The 12690-nt window shown below is 52.8% G+C and overlaps 1 protein-coding gene across 2 annotated transcripts in view; it reads right to left on the bottom strand.

Moving 5' to 3' along the window:
- Positions 1-6172, bottom strand: part of SOX14 (SRY-box 14) — a 7910-nt gene extending 1738 nt beyond the window's left edge. Inside the window, exons 1-2 of one of the 2 annotated variants that reach the window (XM_027878284.1) lie at positions 5834-6172; positions 4385-5680 (exon numbers count right to left, since the gene is read on the bottom strand). In XM_027878284.1, the coding sequence (XP_027734085.1) occupies positions 5383-5680; positions 5834-6105 (570 nt within the window). In that variant the 5' untranslated portion in view covers positions 6106-6172 and the 3' untranslated portion in view covers positions 4385-5382. Of the gene's footprint in view, positions 1-4384; positions 5681-5833 lie in introns of those variants that run through there. The other variant, XM_027878285.1, reaches the window with a different exon arrangement.
- Between the last annotated feature and the right edge of the window lie 6518 nt (positions 6173-12690).

The following is a 12690-nucleotide window of genomic DNA, read 5'->3' as shown; positions in this document are numbered from 1 at the left end:
AAAAAAAAAAAAAAAAAAAGGCAGAAAATAGGAAAATAAAACACCCCCAAAAAGAGGGGGGAAAATGGGGGGCAAACAGATAAACAGCCCCTTCCCACGGAGCGCTGCGGCCGCTCGAGCATCCCCGGCCCCGCCGGGGCCCCGCAGCGCCCGCACCGACGGCGCGACCCCGCCGCTGTCCCGCCGCCAGGGCCGGGGATTGCCCACCCTTCTGGCTGTGGTTTTGGGGAGTCTGCTTTCCAAAGGACAGCTTTTGCGAGGAGGGAGAGTCTCCCGGTTCTCCGCACTGCCTCCCGGGCTGGAGCGAGGGGATACCCCGGCAAGGAACGCAGAGCGTCGCGGCTCTCGCTCCCTCCTTCTCTCCCTCCCCGGCACCGGACAGGGATCGGGGGGGTCCCACGCGGACAGCCCCCAGTCCCGGGGGGCTACGGCCGCACGGAGAGGGAGGAGAGGGGGGGTTCGGGGCCCGCAAGGCGGCTTGTTTCATTTCCAAGTGGGACCGGGGCCGCTCCAGGACGCGCTGCTCGCAAGTATAATCTTCATATTCAGTTCAATGGAGTCTCCTTATAATTTACAGCGGAGAGATAAGGCTGGAGGATGCAATGAAAAAAAAAATCTGAAGTCATCCTCTCCCCCCCTGTACTGCGCTGCACCTTGGGCAGCGGAGCAGAATCCAGAATCTCAACTTCTCACGACATATGTTTCCAGCAGATAAGTAAACAATCTGGACGTGAAATGAAAATTTTAATTAATGCAGTAATGCTATTACACCTCAAGTGTGCAAATCCCATTGCCTTGCACTGTGACAATGGGTGGGGAGGAGGAAAGAAAGCAGACAGACAACAAACCACAAGCAAATTCTAATCTGGGTTTTGCTTTTCACTCGGCTCCAATTGTTTTCATAGTTTGTTTCCTTTGAATTAATCTCATCCTTATATTTCAATAATTACCAGCTACTCATCTCTTCCCGTCTTTCTCTCACCCACTCAAAGAGCCGGCTCCCGCTCCCTCGCTCTCCTCTTTTAAATTGGGATCAACCTGGATTTAATTTCGGGGCTTTTAGGCGTACACATGTTGCCTTGTTGCAGCGTGGACCTGCACAGACCCTGCACGTTATTTCTTGTTTCGCTTTCCGAACGCGGAGCGTTCAGTAATAATGAAGTGTTTTAACCCTAATAAAAAAGGAAGGGGGAAAAAAAAAGAAAAAATATTATTATTATTAATAATAATAATAATAAAGGCTGGGTTGTCCCTTTGATGTTGGTATAAAACACCCCAACTGGACACAGAGGCGTCTGAAGGGAGACAAGAGAGACGGGATGGTAAAATTAAGGACCGAACGAGAAAAAAAAAAAAAAAAAAAAAAAAAAAAAAAAAAAAAAAAAAAAAAAAAAAAAAAAAAAAAAAAAAAAAAAAAAAAAAAAAAAAAAAAAAAAAAAAAAAAAAAAAAAAGGTAAAATACAGACACATCCAAAGCCCCGAGGCCGCCTCGCTCCGGAGCGTGGAGCAACGCGGAGACCTCAGCCCGCGTCCTCCAGCGGCGCCAGCTCCTTCATGCCCCCCGAGGGGACCGGGAGGAGAGCGGGCTGGGCTGGGTTTGGCCCAATATTTTAAATTTTAAGCATTCTGAACGATTTGACGGTGATTTCGAAGGGAGGCGGCGAGGACGCTGCGGTGCGGGGACCCTTCTGCCGCTTCTGCCCGCGGGACCCGTTCCCACCGCAGCCCCGAGCGGCTCCTTGGGGGGCCCGGCCCGGCCCAGCCGGTCGGGGCTGCCGGAGCGGCGGCGGCGGCGGCGGAGGAGGATGTTTCTGATCACCGCGTACTTTTAAACACTACAATCAAGGAACGTAGCCAGGAGGTCGGGCCTGGAATAAAACCGTAAAATCAGAATCGCAATCTTTTTGATGTTTCAAAGTCTCTTTGAATGCCTTTGATACACTCAATAGCAAATTTACTGGGCTATTATCACTAATAAGCAGAAATAAGTAATATCTCTCAGAGACTTCTATGGGCTTAATGTGTCCTTTAAAATAAAGTTTTTTAACATCACTTAATTCCCCCTCTGTCTTTGTCTCTCCTGCAGCAGAGCTCCCTGGTGATCGCACGGCTACACCTGGGCGCCAGCAAGGGCTCTCCCGGTACCTTCGGCCCCCCGAGTTCTTTCCTTTTCCTCTCTTATTTGTTATTTTGTTTAAAGGATGGCCGGGGTGGGTGATTTTAAGTATCTTAGGGGTCCTGCACGCAGTACTGAGCCGAAACGGAGAGGAAGATAGGAAGAGGAGATAGGAAGAAAGGAAGAGGAGATAAGAAGAGGAAGAGAAGAGAAAAGAGAAGAGAAGAGAAGAGAAGAGAAGAGAAGAGAAGAGAAGAGAAGAGAAGAGAAGAGAAAAAAAAAAAAAAAAAAAAAAAAAAAAAAAAAAAAAAAAAAAAAAAAAAAAAAAAAAAAAAAAAAAAAAAAAAAAAAAAAAAAAAAAAAAAAAAAAAAAAGAGCAGCGGGAGCGACTCGGGCCTGAAGCCGCAGTGCCCCGGGCCACACTCGGCCTCGCTCGGCTCCGCGGGTGCGGGCGGGGTCCCGCAGCCCGGCCTGGGACAGCGCCCGGCCGCGCACCCTAGGCGTGGTGCGCATAACCCCGCGGCCTTTGTTTAATGATTTTATTGAAAGAAGGAGACAGTTGTGGGGAAACAGGTTTGACAAGGAGCTGCATTTCCCCCTCGAGGGAATAGCTTTTTTTTCACCCCTCTCTCTCTCCCTTTCTTTCTGTTTTTGGTTTTCCTTTGACATCAAAGTCAGCAATCGGTTCATTGCAGTGTCAAGATCATTATTTAATTTATTTATCTCCACGAGTTAAATAGCTACACACCTGCAGCCCGGCGAGAGGGTTGGCGGGATAACACGGCGCAGGGAATGGGAACGAAACTCAGGGCCAGGAGAGAGGGACGGGAGGGGGACGGCGAGGGAGCGAGGAAAAGAGAACGAGGAGCGGTACTAGAGGGTAAGAAAAGAGAGAGAGAGATGTGAAAACAAGGCAGGGAGAAAGAGAACGGGGGGAGAGAGAGAGGGAAGGGATAGAAAGAGAAGGGGGATAATGAGACAGGGAGAAAATATTAAAAAATAAAGACAAGAAAAAAGGAAGGAAAAGAGGAAAAAAGGAGGAAAGAAGCAAGAGAGGGAAAGAAAGAGGGAAAGTACGAAGGAAAGATCTCCGCCGAAGTTTCCAGCCCAGTCGCTCCTCTCTCGCCACCTGTCCCCGCTGTCGCCACGAGGCAACGGCCCCCACCAAGCCCTTCCCCTCCCCCGAGGGGCTCCCAGCTCAGGGTGTCCCCCAAAGCTGGGCCGCGGTGGGAGCGCGGGGTCCCCGCTCTGCCCCATCCCCGGCAAGGCCCGGCGGGCCGGGGCCGGCGCTCCCCCCGCCCGGCTCTGCCTGCGACCATTGTCAGCCTAATGCGGCTGGATGTCGGAGGACACTGAGCTATCGGTGTTATCAGCCGGGCTGACAGCGCCTGTCAGCTGGGGTTACATCAGCGCCCGCCGCCGCCGCGCCGCCCCATGCCGGCCGCATCCAGCCCCGCGCGTCCCAGCGGATCGTCCCGCGGCTCCGGGGCCCTCCCCAAGCCAGCTCCTTTAATTGTCCTTATTTGTAAGAGCCGTTTTGTCATGCTAAACAAGGTTGGAGCAGCCATTCTTACCTCTCCTTTCAGCCCTTTTCTCCTCTCGCCTTTTGTTTACCTTCGCCCGATCTCTCATTTATTTATCTATCTATTCTTCCCCCGCTTACCCTCCCATTCAAGCCCCATGTATGTTAATTGTGTTACGCCGTTTAATTCTAACATCGGTCTCCAAAGAGCACTTAATGAGCAAAGCACATCCAAACACGCAGCGCTCCGGCTATTCAGTCCCTCCAGACGGATCCTCTGCCTCTTCCTCCTTCCCCTCGTCTCTGCCCCCAATTCCCTCCCTCCGTAGAGGGAAGAGCCCCCCGAACATCACTGACTGAGCCGGACAAGACGCTTATTCCAAACCATCCCCTTCCAGCACCGCCGACACTCCCCTCCCCGCTCCAAATATTTCCTCGCACCGCTACAACTTCAACGCCGCAGAGGCAACTTGGGGAAATCCTGTTCCCCGACGGGATGGGGGTCGGGGCTGTGGGGGAGCAGCCCTCGCAGCCCCCCGGCTTTGCTCCGCTCCATCCCCGCTTTCCGCAAGTTCTCTCTCCCGGCAGCCGCGGTTCCCCGATGGGCTCCAAAGGAGCCCGACCCGGCTCAGCTCGCCTCGGCTCCGATCCGGCCCCGACCCGCTGCGCTCGGGGCGGGGAGAGCCGGGGGCAGCCCCCGGTGCGGAACGCGGGGCCGCGGCCCCGCACTCACACCACGCAGTTGCCTCGTTTGATGACAGATTGTCTTTATTCAAAATGTCTTTGTTCAACAAATGAAAAGGTTTAACGAGGTAAAATCTTGCCGGATACATCTTAGTTTCTGTTCCTTCTTTCCCCAAGACATTGTGAAAACATATTTGAATTGCCATCGTTTTTATTCGGTTTTTCGTTATTATTAATATTAGTAGTAGTAGTAGTATTAGGTTTTTTTACAATTCTACTGCCTGACTTCATACCTGACGCTCTGTCTAAAGTAAACTTAGATCTAGTCTCACTGGATCACACAAATTTAAGGACTATCTGTTTTAAATTAAGCAAACACTATTATATGTTTTAAATATAAATGTTTCTCCCCCTCTTTTTTTTTTTCTTTTTTAACTTTGAAGAGCCTTTTTCTGACATGAAAAGCAATTTTACCTAGTAGTGCGTGGTGGCAAAATATATATATACTTATATATATAACACAGCTGATCTCGTATTTCAATGTGCAAAAGGAAAACAACAAGGGGAAAAAAAATAAAATCAGAGTAAGACCGGGACTTCCCAAAGTCAAGTCCAAGTGACATGAGACCCTGGAGAACTCATAGACATTAAGAGAATAAATAAAAATCGAAACAGCCTCTCTCACACTCTCTCTTTTTTTTTTTTTTTCTTTTTCTCCCCCGCTTTGTCCCAAAAGGGCAGTTCAAGCTTCGCTTTTCCTTTTTGTTTTTAAACACATTTACAACTCTTACAAGTGCCGGGCTCCTATCTCCCCCCGCGATTGCAGATCCCCCCCGAGCCTGGGGCCAGCTCCCGGGGCGAGCTTTAGGCGAGAGCATCTCCGAGGCAGCGTCCGCGTCTGTCCCGGCCCGGCGGCGGGCGGCAGAGTCCTGGTTCGGGTGGCCTTTTGCTCCTGCAGGTTTTATGTACATGCACACACGAAGGAATCCCAGTTCCAGCCGCCACCCGGGGTGGGGGACACACGTACACACACGCCCGTGGGGGTGTAGGTGGGTGGGTGTTACATGGCAGTCGCATGTGCTGAAGAATAGGGGTCTATCCCAGTCTTGGTCATGCCTGGGAATAATATGTAGGCAACTGGAGGTTGCAAACTGGAAGCCGACCAAGCGGTACAGTTACATGGCACGACATAGCCCGGGTTAGTTGGCGAGGGGTGAGTGTGGGTGTGTTGGCTGGGGCAGCTCAAGCTGCCGAACGCCCCGTTCTGGTATCCCAAGGTGGAGGCGTAGGGCAGGGTGCTGGTGGCTAAGGTGTGAGGAACCTCAGTCATCTTCTGAATGGCGCTGGAGCTGAACTGGCTGGGGTCAAGTAAGGAGTAAGGTGCTGAGGTGGGAGGCAGGAAAGCCCTGGCCTTCTCCGGGGAGCTCAGCAGCGAGTCAGTGGCCCCCACGGGAAGCCCGGCAGCCTTTAAAGGATCGGTTTCCCCGAGGTAAGGCAAAGGGAAGACATACCTGTCCTTTTTCAGCAGGTTCTTGGGCTTGCGCCGGGGCCGGTACTTGTAGTCGGGATGCTCCTTCATGTGCTGCGCCCGCAGCCGCTTGGCCTCGTCGATGTAGGGGCGCTTCTCCGCCTCGGAGAGCAACTTCCACTCCGCGCCCAGCCGCTTGCTAATCTCCGAGTTGTGCATTTTGGGGTTCTCCTGGGCCATCTTGCGCCGTTGGCCGCGGGACCACACCATGAAGGCGTTCATGGGGCGCTTGATGTGGTCGCTGGGCTTGGACATGCTTCGGCCGGGCGGGCGGGCGGGCGGGCGGCGGTGCGGGGCGCGGCGCGGCCGTGCGGGGCTCCGGACGGCGGCGGGAGGAGGAAGAGGAGGAAGAAGAGGAGGAGGCCGAAGGAGCCGGAGGAACGGGAGGAGCGGGCTCAGCTGATCATCACAGGTCCTCCGCCAAGGCCGTCCCCGGCGGGAGCCGTGCCGGGGCGGGGCGCGGAGCGGGGCGCGGAGTGGAGCGCGGCCCGCGGGGCCCGGCGGGCGGCTAGGCGGGCGGCGAGCCGCCGGGCGCTGCTGCGGGCCGGCCGTGGGGACGCGGGGCCGTGCGGGGAAGTTCAAAGGCGCGGGGCTGCGGCGGGCAGGCTGACATAGCGGCAGGGCGGTCACAGCGCGGCCGGGCGCCCAATCAGCGCGGAGGGGGCCCGCTTAAAAAGAGAGAGAGAGGAAGGGCGAGAGGAAGAGGAGGGGAGGGGACAGCGCAGGGAGGAGGAGGAGGAGGAAGGAACGAGGGGAAAGGAGGGGACGGGAGGACTCCCCCCCCGCCAACGCGCGGATTAAAAGGAAGGCTTTTGTGAGTTGCTGCGCTAAGAGCAGCTGTGGAGGAAGGGGGAAGGCGAAGGGGGTCGCCCCCATGTTCCTCGTCCCCCCCCATGCTCCTAGTCCCCCCCCCCCGTGCCGGGGGTATGAGGAACGGGGCTGGTCCCGGCGCCCTCCAGGCTCTGCCGCCGCCGCCGTCGGGGCTGCGAGCGCTGCAGCTCTGTCGCTTCCCCCCGCACCCCCCGCCTTCCCCGCGCTCCCGGCCGCTCTCCCGCTCCCCCAACCCCTGCTTTCACCGCTCCGCAGCCCCGCTTAACCTCGGTAGCGGTCCGCGTCCCTGCTTGCTTTGAATAATTGCCTGCCTCCCGCGAAACGCCCGTGGGGAAAATATTTATTAAATGGAAACAATTGTCCTGGCTCCCGGGGGGGGACCGCGTTTGTTCCGGGCTTATTGGTTTTTAGCACCTGCTTTGGTTAACAAACCTGCTCCGAAAAGCCGCCCCCGGCCCCCGCCCGCCCGCGTCCGACAGCGACCGGGGAGAGAAACGAGATGTCGGGGGGGGCTCCCGGGACGGGCGGGGGGGCGGCCCGTCCGGCCCCTCGGGGGTCTCCCCGCGTCGCTCCGCCCGGAACTTCGCCTCTTGCCCGGGGGGAACCGCGGCCGCGGCCCTTCGGTGCCAGGGCGCTGCTGTTTGGGGGCACTCACCTACCCCCTTCCTCCTCCAAATATTATTATAATAATAATATAGATATTCATATTATTATTATTAATAATAATAATAATAATAGAATAAACCACCCTCGTCCTTATTTCCTTCTTCTTCACAATAAATGACTTTCATTTGCCGGCAGAGCCCTGAGCGTACGGAGCCGGGGAGGAGGAAGGTGAGGAGGAGGAGGAAGGAGAAGGGGGGCAAAGGATCTGGAGCCCGCTCACCTGGACGGGACCGGCAGCACCTGCGGCTCTGGCTCTGCTGCCACCAGCCCCGTCCCGCGGCTTTTTTCGTTGCGCTCAGAAACGCACGGCGAATTCCCCGGTCCTCGCCGGGACCGCCGTGCCCGGAGCGGGGGAGGCAGGCGGGAAAATTCCTGAGGGAAATTTCCCCCCATCCCAAGGTGGGCTCCTCGAGCTTGTCTCCACCCCCGGGAGCCACTGATTTGCATATGGGACCCGCAAACAAAATAAGGGGGGTGCAGGCGGCCCCTTCCTCCACTGCCCTCCCCAGGGTCGCCTGCGGTGTGACCCCCGTCGGAGACCTCGTGCCACGCGTGGACCCGCTATCCCGTCGGGCCGGGGCTAGGATTTCCGAGCGCTGCTCTCCCCGACAGGCACCCGAGGGCTTGGCCGTGGCGTGGTGGAGTGGCACGCGTGGAAACTTCTTTTTTGACCCCACTTTTCTCGTGGAAACAGCGATCGCAGTGGCTCCATCCCCACGCTTCGCATCCGCGGGGAAACCTGCGCGGGAGCCGCTCCCCCTCGCCCCTCTCCTCAGCACCGCGTGTCCCCCTCTACGCCGTTTGAAACACAAAACTCCCTTTGTTTTTATGGTTTCTTTTCAAATTCTTCGAAGGAGGGGGAAGAAATTATCATCCCTCGCCAAGACGAAATGAGGGGGACCTGACGTCGCTCTCCAAAATCCGGGTAGCAAGAGGAACCGTTCGGGAAGGAGTGATGGCTCGCAGGCTCTGCCTGGTCCCGAAAAGTCTTTCCAATCAGTTAATTTTGCTCCGCAATATTAATGATAAAAAATCGGCAGCCCGGCTTTCATTGGCTGCCACCTTCGCCTGGTGCAGCACACGCTGCATCAGCTCGGGGCATTTCGGGATCCAGTTTGTTCATTTACATCCCATATATCCCCCCGCGAACAAAAAAAAAAAAAAAAAAAAAAAAAAAGGAAAAGAAAGATTTCCTTCGAGACGCGGACGCCTAAATATTTAAATACTTCCATTTTCCCCCGAAATCACCTGTCCTGGAAGGGCGTCCGTTGCAGCTGTGCACCCCCCGAGGTTGGATTTTATAAAGTTTGTACCATTTTGGGGGGATTGGGGTTGGTTTTTTTTTATCGGGGGGAGAGCAGCGATTTCCAGGGCGGTGACTGACTGCCTTTCTCCTCGGCAGCTTGTTTAGACACCAAAACTAATAGTGTGATTATTATTCCTGAATGATATCATGGTAATGCAGAGAGATAAGAATGGCCTGATAGGGAAACATTAAAATTATATTCTTGGAGATAGTTCATTTGGAGGAACTTTAAATTAGATGAGATCATGTAGTCCGAGATCCAGTATCAGCATAAATAGAGCTGTATTTCTGCCTTCACCCTCCTCCTCTTTCTCACATGAATCATGGTTGTTTTTGCAACAGCCAAAAGTGAGGGAAGTGCACCTATCATTTGAAAATACCCCCAATCCAAACTTTATTTAGGAAAAGAGTGGATCTTCAAATAACTTTTTTTTTTTTTTTTTTTTTTTTTAATGCTTCAGGCACTGGGAAAAGGAGGGGAGTATTAATTGATTTTTAATTGAAGGAAGCACATTTTGGAAAGACTTCTGAGTTTCTGGAGCTTTTTAGAAACACTGAGGACACCAATTCCACTTGCTGTTATGAGAACCTGGTGAGATTCCCACCACCAGGAATGCTTTTTCCAACTATCTAGAATTAGCTCAGTGCACAGAATCCCAGCAGTCACTGCCAGGGATGATTATTTTGCTACTTCCCCATCATATTTGCTTATTTTACATGCAAGTGCACACATACATTTATTTATGCATGTGCCACATATTTAAAAAATACCCTTTTTAATCACATGGCATCAAATAATATTTTCTGAGAGAGATATTATGGAAAATATACGCACCCAGCAGCTCATACAAGCAGCAGCACTGATGCACTCACAGATACTGTGTGGAACAGACTTAGNCCCCCCCCCCCCCCCCCCCGAAGATCATTGATGCAACTCCAGCTACAAATAGTTACATGGATATAACCCCCTGCACGGAGAGACTTAATGGAGCAGGTCACTGCCCTGTACATCCACCACACCAGAGGGGAGCAGAGAAGGATGTGGCAGGTTGGAGCATCCCAGAGCTGCTTTCTCACCCTGGCCAACAAGAGATGCTTCCTGAGAAAGCACCACAAATTGCTTAAAAAATAAAGATTCTCCATGGATTAGGACCTGGTTTAAGCCCTTTCCAAACTTCATTTTTGTTCTGCCCATTTAATCTTCCTGTGACACTCCATGATTCCATGGACCCACCCCATCCTTCAGTGTAAGGAGCACGTACAGATCTCCCTCCTCACAGGTGATCTGCTCTTTTTTGCAGCATCCCTTTATCTTTGCTGTTAGTGAGGAAGGTGAGGTGTATTTTTTCTCCAGGAGATTTCCCCCCTGGCTCAGGCTCCCTGCAGGTGATAACCCTGTGGTGTGGCCACTCACCACCACCACTGGGAAACCTGTCCCTGCTGACTCTGTGGGCAGGTCCAGGGCTGTTCCCTGGAGTGAAGGTCCTGCTCAGCGAGCCAGCAGGGTGGCCTTATGGTGTGATTTTATGCCCTGAATTATATCAGCCTTCCCAGACCGTAAAATTAAGCATAGTTCTAGAATTATAGAATGTGCCATGGTTTGGGCTGGAAGGGAGCTGTAAAAGTCATCGAGTCCAAGCACCTTGCAATGAGCAGAAACACCTTCCACTGGACTAGGTTGCTCAGAGCCTCATCCAACCTGATCTTTAATATTTTCAGGGATGGTACATCCACCACTTTTCTGGGCAGCCGGTGCAGTGTTTTACTGGCATATGGAAAAATCTTCTTCCTTCTGTGTGTCTTACATCTCCAGTTCCCTGTGTGTTGTCACAAAAAGGGCTGTGTTGGGCAGCACCAACTGCAGCCAGGCCAGCAGCCACTTGGGTTGATGTTGCTGTCCCTGTGAAGGATGTGGCACTGTGGCAGAGGGCACCAAAACTGTCCCTCATAGAGTCAGATGGCAGCTTGGGCTCTCCAGGACCCGCAAAAGGCCTCTGGGTACTGGAGACTCGAGAGGCAGTGCCACCTCTGTGCCACCTCCTGGCCTTTCCTCAGCAAATTGAGCACTTAAATAATAGCTAAGAAGTGGCTGAGGAGTTGTTCAGCCTCCCCAGGGTGAGAAATGCCTGGTGGAAACCCCTTGGGATTCCCCCTCTTTTGGGTAGACTCTCTGTGCAGAACCCCAGGAGGTACTTGGGTGCCTGAGCCCACCTCCCCAGGGAAGGGTCCACAGAGTTCACCTGCAGATTTTGCTTTCTCTGCACCAAAAGCAGCAGGAGGTCTCTCCAGTAAAATGAGTCCATTCACCGTGGGCACAGATGTAAACCTGGGGCTTGACACAGCATTGACTTCCCAGATACTGCATGGCCAGGTACCTTCAGTCATTGTCAGCAACATGAAGGGAAGGGTAAATGACCTGAGCTCAGGAGTGCAGAGCAGGCTTGTAAGGAGAGGCTGTATCTTTTATTAGACCAACTGATACTGACAGGAAAAAAAAAAAAAAGAAACCAGACAGGTTTTCAGGCACATGAGCTCTGAAATAGAAGCAACAACTTTCAAGCAAAGTGCCAAGGCTGAACTGTTTATCTCACACACTCCCCCACCTCTGTCCCCAGGGAGGCTGATGGCTTCATCCCTGTGACACAGCATCCTGCCTGGAGCAGGAGGAGGCACTGGAGTGTGATTGCTCCCAGCCATGCATCAGGCACAGGGGCTGTGAGAAACACAGGGGCTGGTCCAAGGCTGGATGAAAAGCTCAGGGTAGGGGAGGGAAGCAACCTGTGGGGTTTGGTGTGCCAGGTGAGTTCTGCAGCAGCTTTTTCTGGATGGTTGACACGGCTGAAGCATGTCGAGAGCACGTGGTGCTCAGACAGACATGTCCAACTGCTGTGTCCTGCAAACAGAGGACACACTCAAAACACTGTCTGTCCCTTTGTTACTCTGGTCCAGTTAAATAACACGAGAAGTGGAGATTGGGTCAAGGTGCAAATATACAGAGGAAAATACTCCTCCTCATGATTTATGTGCTCTCAATAGCAGTTCATAGGCTGGGGGTTCTTGCAAATCCATGTCTTGTCCCCGAGTGCCACATTTTGCATCAGGATATCTGAGTGAGACAAATGGTGTTCAGAGGCAGCACCACTGGAGTTCCCCGAGGGCACCAGTGCTGGAGCTTCAGGAGCATCTGTTATTTTAGTGAAGGGTTGTTCAATTTATGTCCACTCTGTTTATTTTGAATCTGTCAGCATCATACATACAGACAAGGGGGAGTGAGATTTTTCTGTCAAAACTGGCTTCTTTGGTCAATGTGAAAGGTCTGCCACCACAAACATAGCCAGGCCCACAGCAGAGATAAACTTCCCACGTGAAGGAAGCAAACCATGCAAGAGCCAATATAGTTTCCCCCCTGCTCTTCTCACATACCCTGATGTGGCAGAAACACAAAGCCTCTGAGAAGTCAACACCTGAGACACATCAATGATCTGATCAACTGCCAGTTTATCTTCCTGCAAGGACTCCAGGTCTCTTTTCACTATTCACACAACTCTCCTCAGCACCTCAGTGTGAAGCTCCAGGGGCATGTTGGGATCTTTTAAGCACTGAAGGCCATTTCTTCCCCATGACACATTCCCAGGAAGAGGGCAGGACTCCAGGAGTGCCAGTTGTTAACTGCTGTAACCCTGGAGAAGTCATCTGTCACGTGGCCCAAAATGAACTGGACAACCTCCAGGCACAGAAGGAGGTTTTAAGTACATTGTTTGGGTCCTGGATTGCTGGAGATGGATCACAGTTATAAGAGATGCTCCAACAAGCAAGAGATGTTCCGTGCTCTCCTCCATTCTATGGTAGTAAGAGACAACCAGTAGTTAGAGATGCTCTCCAGCCTCAAACCTGAGACTTTGCACTCTGTGCAAATCAAATATTGAGATGCTGCTTGGTAAAGCCAAGACTGTCTGGATAACACAGCTTTGGACTGAACTGCTGAAACCAGGTCTAAACAGCCAAACAGTTCTGTTGTCTATGGAAAATTCAACCCT

The sequence above is a fragment of the Empidonax traillii genome, unplaced genomic scaffold, assembly GCF_003031625.1.
Source record: "Empidonax traillii isolate 1590-97213 ecotype Southwest subspecies unplaced genomic scaffold, ASM303162v1 scaffold40:size2234952, whole genome shotgun sequence".
In the NCBI taxonomy this organism is placed as follows: Eukaryota; Metazoa; Chordata; class Aves; order Passeriformes; family Tyrannidae; genus Empidonax; species Empidonax traillii.
Note: the sequence above shows the minus strand (reverse complement) of the source record. Positions and strands in the feature narration are given on the sequence as shown.